At 43.9% G+C, this 24,926-nt stretch overlaps 1 protein-coding gene across 1 annotated transcript in view; it reads right to left on the bottom strand.

The window, feature by feature from the left end:
- Nucleotides 1-7,546: 7,546 nt before the first annotated feature.
- EPB41L4B (erythrocyte membrane protein band 4.1 like 4B) overlaps nucleotides 7,547-24,926 on the bottom strand; it is a 903,230-nt gene continuing 885,850 nt past the window's right edge. Inside the window, exon 16 of the mRNA XM_086965372.1 lies at nucleotides 7,547-9,010. Coding sequence (XP_086821498.1) covers nucleotides 8,863-9,010 — 148 coding nt within the window. The 3' untranslated portion in view covers nucleotides 7,547-8,862. The remainder of the gene's footprint in view (nucleotides 9,011-24,926) is intronic.

Here is a 24,926-nt window from a genome sequence, read left to right as displayed (position 1 = left end):
TGGGCACTATGATCGATTCTGCCCAACTTGTTAAAAAAGGGGAAGAACAGCTTACAGTGATTACCTGGGTTATTAGCGGGCCCCATAATGTCACATTTGACTTATATAAGTCTACAGGAACCCCATCCGGCTTGGGAGTCTTACCATCCAAGTTTGCTGAAATGGCACGGTTTACTTCATCCAGAGTGAACTGGAGATCAGTATGTTGGGTCAAATATACCACTGCATGGCTATTTTAATTGTCCGCCCACCTCCAGGAGTCAAAAAGGGAGATTTCACTGCTTTTTGAAAGGCCAAACTATCTTTCAATAGAGAAGCATTGTGCAGTGATACCCAAGCATCATTTCTCAAGGATGCTTTCCGTTCCTTAAGTGCAGGGCCGGACTGGGAACGAAAACCGGCCCTGGGAAGGTGCTCGGCCGCCTCGCCCCCCTCCACGCTGCAAAACCGTCCCCCACGCTTGCGGCGCACCGGGGGATTGCCCGGTGCCCGCAATGGCCAGTCCGGCCCTGCTTAAGTGCTAGCCTATGAGCCCCTCTGGCCTGTCTGATATCGCTTGGATTTCCTGGAGTCTTATGTATTTAGTGCTTTAGGTTGGCATATGCTCGTGTACACTTAGAATCAAACCACCCCTGTTTCCCTTTTTTGCTGTTCTGTTCAAATAGGGCCTCCTTTATAGCGCCCAATATTTTTTTGAACGGAGAATAGAACACTATTAGGTAAAGCTATTTCACTCAGACATCAAAATCAAATTTACACCCAGTTTTTACTTGTTTTGAGATTTCTAGGGGGTCCACCATCGACCAGCACAGAGAGTAACCATTTGTCTTAATAGTTAGATTTTTTGCAACGTTGTCAGTTTCATCCTATTTACCAGTTGGTCTTTTCAGCAATAAGACAGTAATGCTCAATGGGAAATGGTCACTCAATGAGTTGAAATGTGTGGTGAATGATTGAAGTCTGCATGCGTGACTATTTGACAGCAATATGTAGTCTATAGGGGTAAGGGAATCTATACCATTGAAAGTGTAGCTCATCGGAGCAGGCATAACACAGCTCATTCGCAAACGCAAAGTCAAGACCAAACATCACTTTATTATATAGTTCCCCCAATTTTGAGAGTCGAAAATGAATATTGCTAGTCCCATCTTCTTTTATAGATCCACAGTTTACCATCAGCATTTGAGCAAAAAGCACAATTAAAATCCCCTCCCAAGATTATAAATATGTTCTTAGCATTGTCATTGGAGAATGATTTCAAATCGTTAGTTAATTTTTTCACAACAACTCCAATTTGGTCCGGGGGAATAATATTGTAGAAGTTTGTCAGGGCAATGCAGTGCTTCCTATCCACATGAATTAAAATCAGTTGGTAATAAATTTCTTCTGTATGCATCTCTATTTTTTTACATTCAACCTGTTAAAAATATAGGTGCATAACCCTCCCTTTGCCCTTCCACAGACAACCTCGACGGATGCAGTGTGAATAGTATTAAAATCAGTAATGTGCATTATGTTCTTTACCCAGGTTTCTTGAAGACACATTATATCGAAATTCGATATAAAGTCACACCATAAGGGATTAGTCAACTTAGATCGTAAACCTGAAATGTACCAGAAAACCAGGTTACAGGAGACACTGTGAATGTTGCATGAGGGCCTTATTGCTGCGATATTATTAGGAGTTTATTCGCAGTTAGTAACTAATACCTGATTTGAGCTTGTGGGTTTAATTGGTTTAGGGTGCACATTCAGATTTCTGGTACCCAAAACTCTTCTCTCAGCTTAGGATGAGCCGGTGATAAAGGGTAGTTATTTATTTATTTTTGCGCATAGTCAGGAGTGGTTCCACCTTTGAGTGGTTTATCTGGCCTGCTTGCTGACTCAGGGGGTGATCAAATGTCAAGAGCTGATGCCATATGTTGCAATTGTGAACCTTGAGGGGAAGAATCTTGAGGGTTATTACCCGAGGAGTGACACCAACGAGTGGAGACCGTTTCTTCATAGTCTGAGGCTCCATTGAGAGCTGGCGCTCTGTTAACTCGATCTCATGAATGAGGGCTGACCCAGCCCTCAAAAGAAACGCATCAAGTGTCCCTACAACTCCCGGGTCCTGCTGGCCGCTGGTAGTCTTGGGTTTACTCATTTTAGCACCCCCTAGTAATGATGACAATAAGTGGCACAGTACCTCATACAATGGTGCTCAATAAGCCCGGGATCCAGATGTTAGAGGGGGCAGCCCAGCCTCCTCCGGCCTTGGACGGGCACAGACAGAACCACCCTTGGCACGTGCTTTGCCCGGGTATGGCCTGGGTGCGACTGCGTGGGTCTCGCGCCGTTGGAGCCCTCTGGTGCTTTTGAGCGCCTCAGGCGTGTCTGGGCTGGCACTGATGCCTCCTGGCACTGTTGCTGCTGGGGGATGCAGTCCCCAAAGAAAAAGTGCTGGTGCCTCCTGGTAATGAACTCCCGTGCTGCGGGAGCCCTCGGGGGATTTTTAAGCGCCTCAGGCACGGCTAGGCTGGCGCCTCCTGGCACTGTGGCTGCTGGGGGATGCAGTCCCCAAAGGAAAAAGTGCTGGTGACTCCTGGTTACGGACTACTGCGCCGCCGGAGTCCTCTGGTGCTTTTGAGCACCTCAGGCGCATCTGGGCTGGCGCTGTGGCTGCTGGGGGGTGCAGTCCTCAAAGGAAAAACTGCTGGTGCCTCCGGGTAACGGACTCCTGTGCCGCAGAAGCCCTCGGGACTTTTAAGCGCCTCCGGTGCATCTGGGATGGCGCTGGCACCTCCTGGCACTGTGGCTGCTGGGAGATGCAGTCCACAATGGAAAAAGTGCTGGTTGCTCCTGGTAACAGACTCCCATTAGTAGGAACTGATTCGCTAGAACTTAACTCTGAAGTTGCTTTAGCTTTGCAAAATTAAAAGGAGATTCCACTCTACATGCCTATAACAAGCATGTTCACTGCTTTCCAAAATGGTGTTCTCCCAAGGGCTTATGACCCCTCTATTGGGATCCAAATTGTTTTTTTTAATTAATAAAGGAGGGTTTTGTGAAGTATCTGTCAGTTTAGACTCTTCATTGCCAGCTGCCTGCCTACAAAGCTTTCAGGCCACCTTGTGGGAATTTGGATCAGCTGCTCATTCTTGCTCGTCACTTTTTAGGGGATCTGATTGATCTAAGACAAGGGGTTGGTCTCCTATACCATTCTGGGATTTAGCCTCAGGTCTTGATTTGTGGGATCTGTTTGTACTCGTTTTTAAAGTGATTTATGGTCTTGTTGTTGATCGAATAAAGATTATTTTGAACTTAAGCCTCAGGTTTTAAGGTCCTGAAGTCAGCTCATTTTGAACCCTTAGATGAAGTTACCTTCTATTGGAAGAAGTTCTATTTCTTGTTTTGCAATTACATTAGTCCTCAGACTGGGAGAAATTAGATCTATTTTTTCTTATGAGCCTTTACTCTGGTTTTTTCCAAAGGGTCTGCGGTTTTCTCCAAAAGTCTTGCCTAAAGTTGTCAACAAATTCAATCTTAATCAGATTGCTTTGCCATATTATTTTTGTTATCCCCTCATTGGATGAGTGTGAATTACATACTTTAGATGCTGGCACAGAGGAATTGATTATTTGCGCTTGTTTGGCACATATTCATTAACTAGAGCAACTTCTTATATACAATGCACCGTCAGCCCTGAACATCATCTGTTGTACACCCCAAGATCACCCATGTATGACATTTGTGTCAAGATAGGATCACTAATTTAAAGTACAAATGTTTGAGAGGTTGACATTTGCCTTGTCCTTATCCAGCATTGAATTAATTAAATGTTTTAAATATATGTCCCACTGTAGAGTTGAAATTGAGTACTTTCTTGCATTTAATATGCATGCACGGTCTGTGAACTGTGCATGTACACAAACTTAGAATCATACACGTATGAGTGAATGCTAGGAAACCATTGCTCCTTTTATCTAGAAGGAATACATCAGTCATTTTATTATACCTCTGGCACTACAGGCATAGACGAAAGGTTATTGTTTGCAGTGGTAAAGATAGACCTAAATACTTCGATAAGGGGAAGAGTGCAAAGCTGGGCTAGTCCACTGAGCTGTCACAGTTAGGGGGAACAAACACAATGTATGGGGAGCATATGCACACCACTCCATGGGCTTCATCTCAATCACAAGGCATTTTAAGAAATATGTATTTTTTTTTAAGCCCAGCAAACTTGGCTTATTGATCTTTGTAAATCACTTGAACATGCAGGTGACTTGTGATTAGTACAAATGTATGTCCTTAATCGAACTTTAGATGCTTTTCTCATTGGTTTTACCTGCCTTTTGCCGGGCAGTGAAATAGGACGGCCAAAGAGAACGTGCTAAAGGCATTAACTTGCTTTTTCTGCACCACACATATCCAAAGGTATTCTCTAGCGCCGAGAAGTGTAATCCACTGTATCAACTACAAAAATACATTTTCATTGATATTGAGCATTTCATAGGTACAATCCTCTCATGTCCGCAGACTACATTTGTCTCAAAGCACTTCCATGTCTTCATGTAATCTTGAAAAGGATTTGTTCTCCAACCAAGCATCAATGTCCTCACACAGCTGACACATCCTTCTAAAGATGACAACATGAGCTCCTCCTTGACAAGAGAGTTGCAGAGTAGTTCTGTGTTTCGTATAAGGTTCAGGCAAACTCTATACTAAGTCAATGTCTGTAACCTGAGAGCGATCCATGGCCACGCGAGCTTTCACTGGGACCACTAGGACCTCTTGCAAGGATTAGGGCCCCAACAAAACAGATAAAGTCCAATTTCTCTGATGCACTGATCTGGGGAGACTTTGGCTCTCTAATCCAGGCCATTGAACAACTCCTATGCAACTGGAAGAAATGTATAAGTTGAACAAATATCTATAAACTATCTTGCAATCTCTATAAACACTACTGCACTGGGAAGCAGATTCTGGGAACAAGTCAGTCCTATATGAGACATTTAAACACATATCTGTCCAATTGTTGTTGTGGCAAGGATGCGCATGATACATTAGTATTCCATACTGGAGGGGTAAAGCTCAAGGTCATAGACACAAAGCTTGCGCATCAAAGAAAATAGGGGCTGTTTGTACCTGCACTAGTGAGCTTATGAAGCTGGTCCAACATTTACCAGCAGAGGCATGTAAATAATGTCTCATAACCCAGCTCATTATCAGCTGCATGGACAGCTTTTTACTACTCAGAATGCCCAAGCAGCCTGGAAATGATGCTCTGACAAGCGTTCTATGGAACCGCATAACGGTGCAGGAAGTGTGCACCATGGCTAGTGAGCTTTTACAAACTCAAAGGGTCCAACTCTGTTTTGAAGCATAACTGAATGATACGTCTATGTAAAGGGTGAGTGCGCCAACAAACAAAAGCAAAATTCTAACAGGTCGTGGCCCCACCCATGGCAACATCTTCCATATTCAACAGAGGTGTAGAGATAATACATAAAGAGTTTGTCTAAGGTTATGGCCAAAAATCTCTTCACTTATTTCAATCAGGAACAGATCAGGAATGTATCCGGAACGTACCAGTCACCTTACCTTTCAATCCCTGTCGTACTCGAGCGTGGGTTGATTCATGGACTGCTAACACCATTGCATTACCCATGCATTTAACTCAGAGATTATCTATTTTAATGACCCTTGTTCTTACTACTTCAGTCTAAACGTGTTGGAATATAATTGACAAACCTATGAATGGTTGTTCCATAAACAACCATTGCTTGCCTGCGGTGGTGGGAATTCTGCCTGATTTGATATGTGCAGTAGGCTGTTAAGTTGGATGCTAGGGTGGATATTATGCTCACTGTCCTACATAAGGGGTCGGGCCTCTGGCTGGGTACAATGTTGAACTAGGCATTCAGTGTATTGTGAATAGTGTTACATGTTTACCGTGGCTTTTGGTGCGAGTTTTTTTTGACATTAAACAGAGTTAGTCACATCTTCATGAGTAAGCCACACTGGAAGAGCCCCCAGATTGCATCAGCGTGGATGTGCCCATTGCTCAATGCCCACAGTGAAGCTTCCCAGTTTGTAAGTTACCTGAGGCTGAAGACTGAGCCAAGTGTCCACACGAGTTGTTCCCACAGGAAGTATTACCGATACAGGGCTTGAGATGTTGCAGAACTCATCATGTATCAAAAATTCATAGATCACTGTAACTTGAACAATAAACATTTCTCAACACTGCGGCCCAAACAAGCATTGGCAAAGTCAAGACTTATGGCTTTTACGGGCCAACACTTGGAAGCACAAGCATTCACAAACATTATTTACACGAGTTGCATGCACAACAGTTGTTTTTCACATTATGCCTACTCTATTGGCTTTGCTAGTGTTGGGGTAAGTGAGGCAAATAAGAATTGCTATGTGTATGGAACTGCGTGGAAGATAAAGTGTTGAATGGGACAAAGTGATGAGTGAGTGTACTTTCAGTTGTAAAATAGTCCCACATGCATTTCAATCGAACCATTTCCTGGAATGAAGAATGATACACAAATACCCACTAGAATGAAGCGAGTAATGCTCCTCTGGGGGGGGGAGCCAAACGTCACTCTGTTTAAAGAACAGGTAACAAACAGTATGCCTTGCAGATAGCTGCTAGACCTCAACCATGCACAACTTCATGAATGAAGATGTGGCCTAATCCAAACGGAGCCCATTGGGAGGCACTTTATTCTGACTTCTGTTTGTATTTTAGAGCAATTAAGGAAGTATAAACTAATTGGTCTTAGGCAGACAGGACACATTATTACTCAGGGTAATTATCTTTCGACATGGGATGATCTGCTGGGCCCCGTGAGTTATGTGGTAGAGGAGGGCCAAGTTTTGCGGCAGAGTTGAGTAAATTTTGCAGCAATAAAAAGCAAATAGACCCGGCCTAATGCGAAACATTTTGGAATATTTTTCCACATTAGTTTGTCCTTTGTACAGATGGTAAAACTCAATGGGAAAAGCTTTGTCTTATTAGTATCAATTCAACACCCAAATACAGAAATAGACAACTGAAAGTTGACTAGTCTACTTTTGAGAATGTTTTTCCAGTATGCAGGAATAAATTGCCTTGTTTACAATACCGTTTGAGCTAAAACACTATCTATTTGCTGTAATCTACAGATTATGCAGGATAAAGGGTATTATGTGGCAAACACAGCAAATCCATAATAATAAAAAAAAACGCTGTGGCCGCAGAATCGATCATTTGAAAGACCATTGACACAAACTGGCAGTTCCTCCATAGCGGTCCAAATCGAAAAGGCCCATAGAAAATAAATGTTGACGCCACTCCTTTGAGAATATTCCTCCTGGGCCAGGTTGACATTGTGCAATGTCACTATGAAGATCTGTTTGTCAAACACCCTGCCCTCATTCACGTGTGCATTCCACACAATGATCCACCACTGATGATCAGCAAACCTATTCACAACCAGACAAGAAAGATAACTGGGAACTCCAGAGCGACTAGAAATCAAACTACAAGAAACGCACGACTAAAATAAAAAACTGAGAGCAGCAGGATATTTATTTGTACCTAGCACATACAACGAAAATTCAAACAAATGACAAAAGAAAAGCACTTGTAAACCAAAATAATTTAAAGGAAATATAACAATTTAAAATCCTGCTTTGAAATAAAGGTAAACCCTTCCATTCTTTTAATACAGGACACTAAATTCAAATTTTGAACTGATTTAACATTAAATTATCGTTAACGGAGGGTATATCATTTTTAATATGTCCTAGACGGTCACAGCTTTAAGGCCAACGTGAAAATAAAATCCATTTATGTATAGCGCAACAAATTTAACATGAAGATGCAACTGCAGCAAGCAAATGATAAACATATCACTTATGCCTACAAGCAAAATTTTGGAAAATGTGAGGGATACCCTTTGCAGTAAGTGCTTATAATAAGAGCACACAAGAGGGTGAAACACTTCCTGGATAGGGAGGATGTAGTGTTAAAGCCTGGTTCTATGACCATCTGCATTATGTTTAAAATTATAATAGATCACAAAAATCAGACCTAAAAGCACCCACAGTTAAGGCATCATTGACAACATTTCTGTATTATAGCAGCAAAAAGATCCTTTGGACTTTTGGGTCTGCAGTTTTCAGCTTATACAATCATTAGGCTAGCAATTACAGATGCACTGAAGAGGTAAACCCCAAAAATTCAAGTGTTCCCTCCCTCCCTCCACCCTCAACCCACCCCCACTCAACCCTTTGTGGTGTTGGTCCTACGAAACCTTTGTACGTTTTTAAAAACATTAAAAGATGCACACGTTTCCCAGTTAGCATGATCCCTTTGCTGCAACCGTTAGAGCCACTGAACTGCAACTAGAATATTGCATGTGGACCTGCATATTGAACCTTCGTGCTTCAAAAGAAAGATGTGACTCTGATACAGTACATACATAAGACCCACCAATGAAACAACGAATAGAGTGAGGCGGTAAACTGCTGCATACTAAAACATACACAGCTAACTCACTGCTTCGTGCCTGGATTCGAAGCTCCTCGGACAACCTTATTAAGAACATGAACTAGAAATTAAACTGATTGTTCTCGCGCGACAGCTCAATCCACTGAGACTCTGCTAATTTTGAACACATTTCTCTATATAATTACTATACAAACATAATTTAGCTCTTTTCAAGAATGCATACAAATATAAACAAGGCACTTGCACCAATGGAGGGATGAGCTTAAAGCATGGCGTTTGCATAATATCCTTCCCATACCATGAAGAAGACAGGTGAGGTTATGGAAGGTGACGAGTGTTTTTGATGGTTGATGATATTAGGGTGAGAGAGTTTTTCAGAGGGTTGTCATGAGTTTATCTTGGTACAGCACACTTTGGATCCCTCCTAAATTCTTCTGGTTCTGATCTTGGATATACCGTGTGTTTCTGCCATCACCACTCGTAGCTGGTCTCCACGGTGCCCTGTCGTCGTGAGATGGAGCCCTGTACCATTTGCACATGGAATGGTTAGTGAGACATGGGGCTAAACAAAAAACAACTAATGAAACATACATTTCTTTCACAAGGTGTATAAGAGCATGCACCAATATCAAACAAGATGCAGTGAAGATGAATGAAAAAAGGCTGGTTAATTTCATGCAAAGAATTGATTAGATAATTAGCTTTGACGGATGCTTATTATAAGCACGTAGGTGGAGATCTCGCATGCATGCTCAAGTGCAAGGGGGTTCACACAAGAAAGCAGTGAAGTGGAGGCAAAATGGCAGCAAGCCATGCTAGTAATTTGTGCTCAAGCATGCGAGGGTTGAAAACATGAAAACATTGTTTTTTCCTAAAGCTTGCAAATCTGGAGTGGATAACCGTGTTAGAGCCCAATGCAAACCGGCATAAATTAGTACGGTTGGCAACAATCCAGGGTGCTTAACGCTCTTCCTTAACTACATCTAAATGCATGGACACAGCAGGACTACTTTGTTAGAACACACGCTACATAATGCCTCAAGGCCAACTGCAGAACAGCTTTAACCACAACTCCAAGAAAACAGGATAAAAGCAGAGCAATTTGTCAAGCAATGCGCCATCACTTTCATCACCACTGCTTGAACCGTCATCACCCTGACACCTCCCAAGCCGTCCACCAGCATCAAGAAACCAGCCACCGAACAGCAGCTCACCGATTAGTCAAAGGTAAAAAGAATCAATGGCAATTTTGAGAAGTTACATAAAATGACATTTGGATGACTCAGATGTTCACAATATCTATTTTATCAACAATAGTCAGGTTACAATAATCAAAAAACAAGTGTCTGGAGTATGCGCAATTGATCACTCATCATGACTCACCTTCACGTTTATAGTTTGACTATGCACATGAGGGATGTATCAGGTTCATGCAAAATTTGAAAATAGTTCAGCAACATGAATTGGTTTTCAGGAAGGCAGAGGTGGTGGTGGAACCTAAAATACCCTTTTGCATTTAGGAGTTTGGTATGCACTGGTGAATGACCTGAAACGCAGCCGAGTACCTTAACAGATGTTCATCATATGCCAGGTGTGGGTAAATTACTATGTTAGAGGCGGGCAAGGATACAATCTTTGCCTAAGAAGATCTGGCAAATTTAGAAACGTCATCTGAGTGAAGCTGGTAAACTTTTTTAACTTTGCTTCTTAAAAGTTTTCCTGCGGAAGATCGCCCCACACAGAAAGATTAGAATAACCTATAGGTGTAAAACAGCTAAAAAGAGTGTGGATTGGGGCTGGGTTCTCAGTGGCATGGGCTAAAAAACTAGTGCTAAATGCAGAATTATTCTTATTGCATAGTCTCGTGGAAAGTTTGGTTAATTCTGCTTGATCCTGCTACATGGAATTAAGTGAGTTATGCCCACTGCTAATGTTTATGTATCTCCAGATCATAGTTAGCTGGTCACAGCATACCACCTGCAGGCAATTCTATTTAGGTAGACTATGGCTTCATTGAAGTAGACCGCATGCACCTTGCAGGCAGCTTACTATTGCAGGCGCATTTAAAATCATTCCGTGGCGCTTTGGTTGATGAACAGAGTGGCCAGCACATGCCTGCATGCAATGTTTTTAAAATTTGTACAAGTTTTACAACTATGTAATAATGGTACAGGCAATGTAATTATAGCTGTCCAAATGCAAGTTTACGAGAGCACCACGGCACCATCATTCTCAGAGATAGAAGGGAGACTTCTGCAGACTGGTGCCAGGTCAAAGTTGCAAGTTCACAGAGTAGTCCTCACCTAGGATGAAGTGGTCATGAAACGGACTATAATCACCCTTTCCTCTGTTGCAAGGCTTGGTGATTTTTTTGTACAAAGACAGGTGATGGTCGTAAGATCTTTACTAGGGTGGATCTATGACTTTTGTGTTCTAGTGCCACTGAAATTAAGTGAGCTAATTGCCATTCATTGGGACCTTTTGTAGGCATTTGCATATCGGCAGCTTAAGGACAATAGGATTTGAACTCTTGGTTAGAGAGCAATATAAACGAGGAGTAAACGGAAGCGATAAATTAATGCTTCTCAAAAAGGGAACTTCAGATCTCGGGTTTAAACTTTGTGCTCAACAGTTGAGGTACTGTGTCTCTCCCCTATTTAAGAGTCAGAATCCTCCCATTTCTAAACTTTAAAGGGGTCAACATGGGTATGTTTTTTTGGGAGGGTGCAGTAGAGGGTATAGCCAGAACAATGAATTTTCTCCCCACTTCAATTTAACTATCAGAGAATATAGACTCTAATCTGTTGTAGAGTATACTTCAAACATTGGAGACCAGCCTTGGCTTTGTGGGGACAGGAGAAGTGTGGGCACCTCCGACTGAGGCCTTAAAGCATTAAGGTGAATTTTTTGCAAGTCTAAATTTGTTTGTGTCCTTTGGTTGGCTAGGTCTGACAATTTTACTTTGATAAAAAGCCTTCTCTTAATCCCCATTACTACCAACTTCAGCTAGTGATTGGTAGGAAAGAAATCACATTTAATTTCATTCCACAGATCTACCCATGTTAGCTTAAATGAAAGATCTGTGTGCGCGTACTCTTATAGTAGGAAAATCCTGTGGCACTTCATGGGATAAAACAACTTCTTAGTCATACTTAGTTGGACTTGTTCTAAACACAAAGATGTCGCAAAAAAGCTGCTTTAATCAATTGCCAATAACCACCTGACCTTCAGCACTGCATGATTACCATAATAAATAAACAAGGCTAATTTTTTTTTCTCAAGACAGGGACTAGGTTTAAAGAAGCTAGGATCAAAAGGGTATGGTGGTAGAGTTGGAAATCCTAAAATTGAGCGTTCTAGGTCAGAAATCTAAAACAATGTTAGGGTCATTTGGCTTCTCTAGGATTTAGAATGAGGCACGACATAGATGAATATGGTCACAAAGTGTGCCATGACCGTGGATGAAAGCCCATGTTCTTTATAATCTTTGGCTAAAAAGCCCATCCAATATACAAATGTAACATTACTTTCCTGTAACTAAACATCCTCAAGTCTGTTGGATGCCAAAAAGATTTCCACGTACATTGTTCCAAGTAATCTACACTTTTCCAGTCACAGTGGCTTTTTCTTATGGCCTTTACCTACTTTCTGAATCACATCCACCCTATGCAGGGAATTTCAAAGCTGTTCAGGAAAAGTAGGAAAAAGATCCAGATAACCTACATAAACCGAAAGGCAAGAAGATTCTGCCTTCAGGGGAGTAACTTGCTTATGCAGTTCAATAAACAGTTGTAGAATTCAACTCTTTGTATCAAATTTGATGGCGGAACCACCCTAGAAGATAGCCATTTGGAAAGAGACTATAAGAAACTGCTTTACAGGACTACACTAACAAATCTGTCATACAAATTGACATTAACAAGACGTCAATGTGCGAAAGCAGCGGTGGTATTGTGTGTCTTATAACTACTATCAAGCGACTGTTTCAGATAAAGACAGTAGCTGATGCATATAGCTTTGCTGAAAGCACCATTCATTTCTCTTGGAATTCCAACTACCGAATCATTTTCGAATCTGTTTTCAGCAGAAAATTAGAGTCTGGGTAATTTTCAATCTTCTGTGAACTTACTACTCATACCAAAAGATTAGAAGAGATGCCTTCTGAAATCTCTTCCTATATCTCCGGATAATACGCAGTCATACTACTGCAGTATGCTAACCTTGTCAGCGAACATTGTATAATTAATTTAACCTGAAACGTGCACTAGGAAAGCCAATAAATCTTACCTTTTTCGTAAACATATGCGATATGAAAATAATGACAAAAAAAATTCAAAATCTAAAAAAAAAAATGAGTGACTCAGTAGTCAAGCCACACCAACAGTGAGGATCATTCTTTTTCAGGCGTTGGTGCACGTGATCAGGCAAAATGCCCTCATTCAAGCAAGACAGCCATTGACTGATACGAGCTGATCATTGGCCATGATGTACGCTATTGGTTGACAGAACCACAGTATGAATGATGTCTGAGATAAACAGACTAAGAAAACTGACTAAAAGCCCCCTTCTGTATATATTTAGGCATGTGTATTATGTTTTCAAAGATACCCTGAGCCTGGCACGACAGCTAAATGGGATTCCAGCAAAAGGTGTCGGCCTTCAAAATGTCAGGATCCAGAGTACAACGTCTGTGACTATCTGTTTGAAGATTAAGGAGCAGATCCTATCAAAAAAGTTCATCTTTTACTGTATGTAGGAGGAACTGTATGGGTAGATCCAGTAAAGGTCTTCGAATCAAATCTGTGCACATAGGCCAGAGTCGTTAATATCGCTGTGATAGAAAATGATCTAGCCTTTTATTGACCATTTCATGAAAGTTAGTAAAAAAGGTTTGACACAGTCCTGTTCCCCATAAAAGGCGTATTCACCCCCGTAACAGGCACTGTGGATACTGCCACTAGTAACTGGGTTGCCAGACTAGCTATACTGTTTCAAAGCCGTACCTATTCCAAAAGGAATTAATAACCATTTGAGACAAAAAGCAAACTATGGATACTGTACAAATATTTTTTTAAAATTTGAAACAAAATGAGAAAGAACTGAAAAACGTAGCCAGTCCCTTTCACTGAAAACAATTAACTTTCTCACATTTGGAGAAAAAAAACTAGCACGTTTTACGTTTGAGTATACGAACATTTAGGAATGTCATTGGTCTTAAGAGAGAGATTTTACCTAATTGTGTGACCGTTTAATTCAAAAGGTAGTGCAGTAGGAGGCTAACAAGAAACGTTTAGAGAGTAAATGGGAATAAAACATAATTTCAGTCAATTTAGTCCAGTAGTGTGAAGGTTCGCTTCAAACACAGAAAATGACTAAGGCAAGCCCGATGCACGCTTCGAAGGTATCTAGTGAAGTGAGGGACAGAGTGAACGGCAGAGAAAAATATAAACATGCCTGTGCTTCCATGCTCATTATAGTGTGTAGGCTGACATTTTAGGTTCAACTGACACACATGGACTAAAAAGACAGACATGCAGGACAACACGACCAACTGAGATCACAGTTCCTCTACATGAATATTAGTTGGCTGCTACAAAAAAATATTTATTTTATTATAAATTTTTTGGCAAAACGGGTTCAAGCTTCTGAATTTTGAACCAATTTCATAAAACAAATATTCAGATAGATTTCCACCAGCATTCGGCCCACAAGTGGGATTAAGGTTATGTGTCTCTGATCAAAAATCTTTTAGTTTTACAAAGGGAGACACGAATTATGAGGCTAAAGGGGTCCAAATTAAGTGACATTGACATAATTATGCAGCACATTCTCCAGGAGTATTATTTCGCTCCTTTGTCATTTAAATACACATTATTACTGTCACTTTCATGAACACCAGTTTAACACCTGAATAAAACAATCAGCAACTAAAAGATGACCAGTCAACCAGGGCAAATGGTCTGAGGCGCTAGGTTGTGCGTGACCAAGATGTTCGCTAGCAGATGAGGCTCTGGTGGCCCCGTCTGCAATTTTTTAATAATATGCAGAATCACCGGTGAACTTAATATGCAACACAGCGAAACCGGCATCGAAACACTGAGGGACCCCCGATGCCCTGCTGGAGGACCGTGGCGGGACGTCAAAAGACCTGCTATAACTTTGAGTGGAGGAGGCGGAGCATGGTGCGGCTGTACATGAGGCGATGGCTGAGGCGGCCGTGCGCCCTCTACTCCGTGAGCCATGAGAGGCTCTTACTGGGAACTGATCGTGCTGCTGTGTGCAGTCTCACCACTGGATGAGGTGAAAGGGACCCCCCCCATGTCTTGGAATCCTGTGGTGAATAACTGGGGGCAACTGGGAGCGAGCGAAGAGCATCCTCTCTTCCCACCGGGCTGGAAATTCTAAGAGTGGTGGTGCACCGTTGCGGCTCCCCCGCTCTAGCAAGTCACCAGCCGCTCACTCGAGGGTTACCCCAAACCCCCACTGACATGTGGGACAAGCATGGAAAAGCTGACACTAAGGGGGCCAAGCTGCGAAGGTTAGCGGCACTTACGACCTCCCGTACAGGCTTGTCATGGCGGCCTAAAGACAGCGGTTGGACCCCCTCAAGTACCTGAGGGACTAGGGCACGACGTGGTGTGAGGTAGAGACTTTCATGCTAGTAGGGTGCAGGAAAGGAAAATGTGTGCCTGAAGTTTGGTGTGCGTAGGCCCAGATTGGAAGAGCTATAAATTGCGGACTCATTAAAGTGCCCCATTACGCCTTTTGGCTGCAAAGGGAAGATATTGTGGTGCTGAACCTTTACTGTTTGTGGTGCATGCGGCCAGGCACAGTGAATATTCCAAGCAGCTCATAACTAAACAGCTAGGCGGTGCCACCCATCTCACATGCCGCCTACCCGGATCCGGGAACTTAGCAACATCTACATAGCACCCCTGAGATGAGGCGGAGGGAAAAACATAGCCTGTGGTCTGTCTGGTGGATGTGGAGCTGCATTGCGTGAGGGAAGAGCCACATCTCAGAACAAAATACTGCGTTAAGGTAAGACCAAAAGATCACCCTATAACATCACAGTGGTGGCTAACTGCCTAAAAAAGTCACTGCGGAGCATCAACATAGATGAAATGGGGCGTACGGACGGTAAACAGTCGAAGCTACTGTTTGAGGCCCGGAAATCAGCTCGGTCGCAGCACAAGGAGCAGACCGAGGCGAGGTCTCCTCCTGTCGATCGAGAACACTACTGGAAAGCAATAAGTCTCATAATGAAAAGCAGTTTAACCTCTCTCGAATCCATAATGGATTCCATGTCCATGCGTATGGATACCATTGTCCAGAAAAGTGAAAAGCATGACCACAGGATCCAAGAGGTAGAGACAAGAATCTCAGATCTGGAAGATAATACACCAGCCACAAAGATTATATCTCCCAGATGGGCCGACTGCTGAGGGTAATAGCCGCCAAAAATGAAGCCCTCAAAGCGGGTTCGCTCTGAAATAACGTGCCCATGCTAGGCCTACCTGAATCAACAAACACAGGTCGTATGGAAGAATACGTAGAGCGGTTGCTCTGCGAAGTGTTTGGTGCAGAAGCTTTGTCCAGACACCTGGTGGTAGAAAGGCCACAGAGAATGCTGGGGCTGAGACCACTCCAGGGAGCACCACCTAGGCCTATAGTGGTGAGATTCCTCAATTACCGCGACAGGGATACTTTGCTGCGGCTGGCCTGGGAAAAACAGAAGGTACAATATGAGAGCACCCCCAGCTTCTACCCTGATTTCACCCAGTCTGTATAGGATGCGCAGAGAAAATTTGCCGGATTTAAACTTAAGCTCCAGCAAGCCCAGCTGGAATACGCTCTGCTGTACCCAGCGCGATTAAGAGTCGTTCACAAGGGGAAACAACATCTCTTCCAGAATCCACACCAGGTTGAAGATTTCCTGAAAAACAGTCAACACACAGAGCCCAGAGCTGCCCCTAGCAGATCCAGGTCTCGATCTCATTCACCACTGTCTAAACTCGATTGACCTGGCAGATCGTTTAAAGAGCAGCAGACTGTATGGGTTGCACGACCCCAAAGAACACTTACCTTATCTCAACTGTGAATTGCCGTGACCCCCTGATCTACATGGATCCCCAAATAATCACTGAAGAGAACTGGATGGTGCGGCCAGATAGACGGTAAAGGGCATAGAACTCTCGAAATAGAGCAGAATGCCCCTGTTCTTTCTCTCTCAATTGCTGCGTTTGCATAGTAATTTGTCTCCTTTATTTCCTATAAGTGATATAAACTCCAACCAAAGGTCAGGAATCCCCCCTCAAGTCCCCATAAACTTCCACTGCCTGGAGGTATCTCTCTCTGGTCATTGGGGTACAGTGGGAAGAGGGCTAACGCAACCCCACCAGTGCTACCTCTGGGGTAGATCCCATTTATACAGCCACACTGTTATCGGCACAATCAGCTATGACAGCTGTGTGTAATGAGTCATGTTTCAAACTCTTATTGTCAAATTGGGAACAGGTGGGAAATGCATACCCGACAAGTTGGGGACATCGGTGTGGGAGGGAAGGGGAGTACAGTCACGGCAGACAAATATTCATTGACAAACTCAAAACGGTGCGTACTTTTCAAGCTGCATACTAGGATAAAATTATTACATGCTTTCTTGCTAACGTTGTGGGACAATGAGTACTACCAGTACACCAGTTAAAACCCATTGCATATCCTGGAATGTAGGAGGCCTGAATGACCCACGTAAAAGTCGGCACATAATTGCATATCTGGACAGGCACCAATTTCAGATAGCACTTTTACAACACTCACTTTGACCCATCCGCGCAACCAAATTTTCCACGCTACGGGGGTGGTGATCTTCTTTAAAACGAACACGTTGTTTGTCCACGGGGTCTCTGCAACATATCAGCATGGGCGATATTACATGGTGGGGCCGCCTGGGCACACATGTAGTTACAATTGCCAATTGTTACAGCCCCAACGTAAACAACCCTCATACTCTCCATAGGAGAAAAGTACGTCCTCTGGGGAAGAGACTTTAACATAACCGTCTCACCCGCCATGGACAGATCTCACCCGACCGCACTGCACTACACTGCTGCCCAGAGACACTTGGCAGGCATTATCATAGATAACTGTCTTTGTGACGCATGGAGATATTTTCATCCCACTAAGAGAGAAGGGATGCAACACTCAGCTGTTGACTCGATGTGGTTGAGAATAGACTACTGGATAATGACAAGAGGAATGGGACACTGGGTGGACCAGATCACACATCTAGCGAGAACATATTCCAACAACTCTCGAGTGAAAATGACTCCATCTCGGGGTGCGAACCCTCACATAACAAGGGCAACTAAATTCAACACCAATAGACCCCGTTTTTAAAGCAGAAATAGGACAAGAGATGCAAGAATTCTTTGAACGGAACATAGACAGTCCTTAAAAGCACTACAGTATGGGAGGCATTCAAAATTACTATACGAGGGTCCTGTATCACAAAGAGTGGGGGGGTATTAAAAGACATCCGCACACAACCTAATAGACTGGACAGGGACATAAAAGAATTAGAACAAAAACCAAATGATCCAACAAGTGGAGGGCACGTGAAAATTACTTTGCGGGACAAAGTAACAGAATATAAAGAGACAGCTGACGAGAGTGTACATTTAAAAGTAAATATTACAGAGCCAGAGTATATGGAGAGGGGGGCCTACCGGGAAAGGTCCTTGATGACTGTATTAGACAACCAAATTTCTCCAACTTTGTAACAGAACTATATGACTCTGAGGGAAACATCCACAGAGAAGCTGCTGAGTTAATAAACATATTCACCACATATCATTCCACCGTATACACTTCACAAAGGATGCAGCCCATAGACCTCTTCAAATACCTCGAAGACACTGCACTGGCATGGCTGGAGGACTCCCAAATGGACTTCCTCGCAGCCCACCTTGAGAAAGACGAAATCATGACAGCTATCATGCAAATGAACCCGGGGCGTGCCCCCGGTTGAGACGGACTACCAATAGAATTTTACAAGGCATACATTACAAAATTAGCCCCCGAGTTCAGGAAGGTATTTGAAAAAGCGCACGAAGACGGGATACTCCCAATGGCAACGTGGGAAGCTATGATCACCTCTGCGCTTAAGAAGGGAAAATCGGCTGAACACTGTGAATCATATAGACCACTCTTGTTGATAAACTTTGATACCAAAATCCTTGCCAAGGTCCTAGCAAATAGGCTGAACCTTCCTGCCCAACCAATCTGTGTTCATCCCTGGTAGAGCGTCACCACACGATCTCAGAACCCTATTCACAGTCATGCAGGATATAGACCCAGACATTGTAGCAGTGGCTGTCTTTTTTAGACGCCACCAAAGCATTTGACTCTGTGGAAAGGGTTTTCCTCAGTGGAATCCTGAGTCATATGGGAATGCCCCCAGTTTTCTAAGCTGAATAGAGATTTTATATTGGAAACCCCTGGCCACTGTCCTACTAAACGGATCAGGCTCACCTCCATTTGAAATTACAAGAGGGATGAGGCAAGGATGCCCGCTCTCCCCCATATTTGCACTTGCGATTGAGCCACTAGCAGCTAAGCTAAGACAGCATCATAAAGAACGAGCATTAGTATACCCTACCAGGCACATCCTAATATCATTATATGCAGACGATATTACCCTCTTTGTAAAAGACCCTCAGGAAAATCTGAACCCCCTGCTGCAGGAAATTACCAAGTTTGGCAAGTACTCAGCATAGGCATAAGTTGGATAAAAATAAAGCATATCTCCCCTCACAGATAAAGTCACACTATGCACCCTTGACTACCCTCTGGAATGGAATAAGGATGAAGTGAAATATCTTGGGAGCAATCTGGCAAGAGATAGGAATGTACTGATGCGTATTAACTACGGCTATGCCATTGATGCAATAAAAGACTCTGTGTCCAGCTGGACTGCGATACCTCTCTCCATGGCGGGATGAATCTCATTGATAAAAATGGTCATACTTCCCAAAATGCTATACCTATTTACAAACATCTTGTATAACCCTGGTAGTTTTTTTTAAAGACTTTACAAATGCAACTGATCCGTTTAACATGGGAGGACAAATAACCTCGACTTCAGTGGTAGGTACTTACGCTCCCATACTCACGGGGAGGATTTGAAATACCAGATCTTGAACTGTACTACTATTGCGCACAGGCACATTATGGGGCGTACTGGTTCCACCCACCCCCCCTTTATGCCACACTTGGCAGTTGAGATGGGGTATATGGACCCAGTTCCCCTTACAAGGTTCATCTCCACTAAACCAAAGAAACGGGAAGCAGTCCCTTCGACCGTAGCATGCACCAGCACAGCATGGATAAAAATAGCAGACAGACTAGAGATACCCATGCTATACTCACCTCATTTACAAATCCCATATCACCCCGACCTACAGGTCACGTACGAGAAGACATGCAAATAGGTTCTAGACACTGTCCAGAGAAAAACAACAGACCTCTATGAAAATGGAGAGTTTTAAACAAAAAAAAGGTTGCTTCGAGGCAACGCTCCCGCAACCATGGAACTGTTCACGTTTGTTAGGCTAAGGCAAAGTGTACGAGCCATCACACCGGAGTTTCCACTAGAACCTCAGACATTAACACCACAACATGACATACTCCAAGTGGACCCACCCCAACATGCGATTTCGTGCATATACCATAATACACAAAGTAGTCTTAAATCGCCTCAGTTACTATGCCGAAAGGCATGGGAAGCAGAATTAGGTGCATCAATACCAAACAAGCAATGGGACGTTTGCTGCAATCAAACTGAATATATCTCAGCAAACAGCAGATTAAAACTGATACATTATACATTTCCTTACCGATTATATTATACACCTGCCAAGCTCCATTAGCTCCTCCTGAGGGACGATGATAGGTGCAAACTCCGTAGGCAAAAAGGGGCAGGATTCTTACACCTGGCATAGGAATGCCCAACTGTCAATGAATATTGGCTACAGGTGTTCAGGGCTCTGAAACAAATGGTAGGATCCCCCCTACAAGCCACCTCGGTTACAGCTATTCTGGCATACTCAGACGGGGCTGAAACTACACACAAGACGTTTCTAGCACTAGGTCTACTGAAAGCAAAAGGCAAAAGTCGCATGCAAATGGGGTAGAAGCCGAGCTCCTAAATTCAAAGATTGGCTCCGAGATATGACAACATGGCAGGAACAAGCCCTGATATATGCGGAACTGCTCTCACCAACGTCCAAACCCAAGGACATATGGGAACCCCTCAAAACGTACCTCCTTTCCATTCCAGAAACTGCAGTAAACACTCCAGAGAGACAGGAGATGTAGGGGCACCGAGAGACATAGCATAGGGCGCAAACTGATCAAGTCCCCCCCTGTGGGGCCACAGTAAGGAGTGTGTCCCGATTAGCACCAACAGAGGTATGCAGAACAGACATGAAAGACTGCTGGATAATATCACAGTTAATATCAACAGACTATCACTTATCAGTGACTGTAATGCATGGTGCGTACTCTCAGATGGACTACCAGGATATGTCTTCAAAGAAAAATGCTGTTCCCCTTTGAGGTTCCGTGACAATTGTAAGTGGTGTTATCGACTCGCACGAATATGGTCGAGTCTAGTATCTAAGAACCGCAAATGACGAGTTTAGTAAGTGTGCGCAGTTTCGCTGTGCTAACTTAAACCGTTCGTTTGTTATGTGGGTTTTTCATCTGTACCCACGGGTTCCATCTTAGATACGGCATCCATTTTGTCTCTTGCCCTCAAAGTAGCCAGCGAACGGACGATGTCCGCTTCGCGACCCTGGGACTCCCAAGATATTTGCGGAAGACACATGTTCTTTTGAAAGTATCTTTATGACGAGGGGGATGATGCTGTAAGGCAGATAGGCGCCGCTCGAGGCTCATCTTGCCGCACGGACTTATTGTCTCAGCCGTGCATCTCATTAGGCACGTCCCTTTGATGCCTGTATCTCGTGTTTCCCGATACCTCCCCTTTTACAGCCTTTCTGATCTCCCCACTGTTTCCGTCTTCCTCTGCACCTGTCCTTGTTCCTGTTTCGATCTGTTTTACTGCCGATTGGAATGCACTAATGTTGGGAAGATGGGTTTTTACAGTTGGGAATCAGCAAATGTTTCCGCACTTATGTTCCGGACCTCATGTGTATCAAAGTGACCAAAGCGACCCCTCTGGGGGATAATGGTGGGAACCGAGTTGTAAACTTTTGTGTGGCATGTTGTCCTATGGGTAAAAACTGTATAAAAGGAGCGATCCACAGAACCAATTGGAAGCAGTCTCCCCGAACTACACTCGATGTACTTCCTGTGATATCTGTTTTCCCTGCAGCAAATAAACCTTGAATCTTTGACGCCGAAGGAAGTGTCCCGTGTCTCTGTCATTCGTACGCCGGAGCAGGTTACCCACGAAGGTTTCAGGTGTTGTGCCCTGGCACCGCTGGGTCTTAAAGAACCCAGTCCTTCAGTTGGCGCCCAACGTGGGGCTGCATCAGTGGTACCGGTCCAAGCCCGACGATCGTGAGGAACTTTGTGTGAAATCTCCGAGGGAAGGTGCACTCCGCTTCATCGATCCTGTTGTCGAAATAAGTGGCCCGAAGACTTTTCCCGCGAAGATTCCCGCCTCCTGACGGCTGCGACGGACTGCTGCCCTGACTGTAGACCTGTTTTGGCGCCTGGCGTAGACCTTGGTATAGCGAGACGATTGACGGGCCTTCCTGGTGACGCCATCGATCTTTGAGTTAAGTATTTGTGGGTCGCTCCCAGAGTTCTTAGTTGTCGACACTTTAGCGAGTGTTTTTGTTGTTGACGCTGTGTGAGTGTTTTTGTCGGTGACACTTTGCCAGCGTACTTTGTTGTGTTATTTGACGACTGCAGCCGCCAAAAACCGAGGGTATTTGTTCTTTGCTGGGACTTGGTAAATCCCGTAACCCTTGAAGTTTGTGAAACTCGGCTAGCGTGCAAGATGCCTGGTCGCAGTACTTTGTTTAGTTGTTTCAGACCTTGTGGTACGGATTCCCGACTGGAGGACTCGTGTCCGATACCTCCGGTTGGAACTCCCACTTATGAGCTCTATAGTAAGCATGGGCTAGGCCCAATTACCTTTAATGAATACTGGATCAAATATACAAAGAAGGACGGTGACCTTCGCTGGCCACCTCATGGTAGCTTCGAGGCCCCGATTTTAGATAATCTAGAGGTTAAATTGTTCGCGAAGAAGTCCAGGCCGGCCATGTTTGATGCCTTTCGGTTGTGGCGTAAAGAAGCCCGACAGAAAGAAATCAGACAGACTAAGCGAAATCAGCGAGATAGTGCTGGTACCATTGTAAAGAAAGCAGAGCAGTTCCAGCATGATAAGGAGGTTAGGGAAAAGGAAGTGTTTGATAGATTACAGCACATGACTATAGATAAATGCTATCCTACTTTGCCTACGGAGTCGGACAAGAAGGATGAGGCAGTTGAGGATCCTTTAATGTCTTATCTAATGAAGTCGCCACCTCCGTACGTACAGGGTACCACAGCCCCTGTGATTCCCCCTGTACCTGTTCCTGCACCTATTCTTCCTTTGCCTGTTCCTCAACCTGCACCCGTTCTTCCAATTGTTTCTGCTCCTTCATCTGTTTCTATTCCTACTGCTCCTCCGCTTCCACATACTCCTGCTCATGCTATTGTTCCTGCTCTGTTAACTCCTGCTGTTGTTTCTGTCTCTACTCCTTCACTTGTTAGTCCTGTGTCCTATACTTCTCCCTCTACTCGTAGTCGTAATTCTCCTCTTGCGGCTAGCTTCTTTCATTCGCTCGGACCTGTTCTTGGGTCCGCTGGTTCAGATGGTCCTCAGAGACGTAGTCAGCTTCCTGGTAACAGGGAACGTGCTTCGCTATACAATATGGCGATGGGTTGGATGACGCACCCCCTTAGAAATCCACCACGTGTTGTACTCGACACGTTTTGTCAGTTCAACATACCAACCCAAAGATTTGTGTTCGAGGAAATGTGTAAGGTTCTTCGTGATCAGATATCGGCCGACGCACCTGACGAGGTGCTGGCCGCTTTGTCTGATCTACAGCTTCAGTTCTCGACTGGACTGATAGTGGACACCAATGTTCGACGTGCTGTTGAACGGTTGCTATCTTTTCGTCCCACTCCTATACCTCAAGCCTTGTTTGTTGAGGATGTCGAAAGACTGCCAGACGAGTCTGGTCAATTCCCTATGCGTGAAGTTCCACCGGTTTGGATACCAGCTGATCCTAATGCTCAACCCCCGGTATTGGCGCATTTCCAGAAAGTATGGATACATCTCCCATGGAAACGCTCGGAAGTGTTACAGGTGAAGCAATCTTTGCCTGATCCACGCAAAAATCCTACAGGGTATTATAAGGAATTATCGCAGCTCGTAGATGCTACGGTAATGAATCTTGCCGATATCGATATGTTGTTCGGCAATGTCGTACCACAACCGGTATGGGCTAAAATTCGCCATGAAAACCATCCAAATGAATTAGGTGGTGCTTGGGCTGCTATTGTAGCGGCAGATGCTGGACAAGCGGCTGCTACTAAACCCGACCAGTTGATTATTGACCTTCCTCAAAGAATTATAACGCTAATGAAAACTCTTATGCCAGCTATGAAGGTGAATTGGGATAAATTGTCGGCTTGTAAGCAAAAGAAGGACGAGAGTGTTTCCGACTTCTTTACGAGGTTTGAGGAGGCATTCATCGACCATAGTGGCCAGGATATGAGCACTGAGGGTGGTCAAAGGTTGTTCGTGGATAAATTTGTCTCAAACTTACTGCCCGATTTGAGCAATAAATTGAGGAATTCAGAAAGTGCATGGGCCGTTTCTACTTCAGCTCAGATATTGGCTACGGCACAATATTATGAGAACAGAGAGAAAGAAGAAAGCGACCGTGCTGATAAAAAGACTAAAGAGCTAAAAACTAAAGTGCTACTTCAGCAAGCGTATCCCCCACGTTCAAATCAGAATAGTTTGCAACAAAATAGATCACAGCCGCAATCTAATAGATCACAAACTCGTAATGACTCTTCTTCCCAAAGATCCTCGTTAGGGTATAATCAATGTGCTTATTGTAGACAGGAGGGGCACATTAAATTCAATTGTCCCGTTTTAAATGAACGTAATAGTGGTAACTCATCTAGAGGAGGTCGTGGTGGTTCACAGCAGGCTCCACGTGGTAGAGGTCGTGGTGCTCAGAACGATCGCTCAGATAACTCATCAAATTCCGATAATTGTTTTGATCAACGTAGTTCGTCGCAAGGACGATCTGCGCAGTACAATGTAGACGATTATTACGTCGATCAGGGAACTGACGACAGTACTTACTAGGACAGCCAAAGACAAGGAGAGGGAGTG

Source organism: Lissotriton vulgaris, chromosome 4_1, assembly GCF_964263255.1.
Source record: "Lissotriton vulgaris chromosome 4_1, aLisVul1.2, whole genome shotgun sequence".
Lineage (NCBI taxonomy): Eukaryota > Metazoa > Chordata > Amphibia > Caudata > Salamandridae > Lissotriton > Lissotriton vulgaris.
The sequence above is the reverse complement of the archived record's forward strand: the minus strand, read 5'-3'. Positions and strand labels throughout refer to the sequence as shown.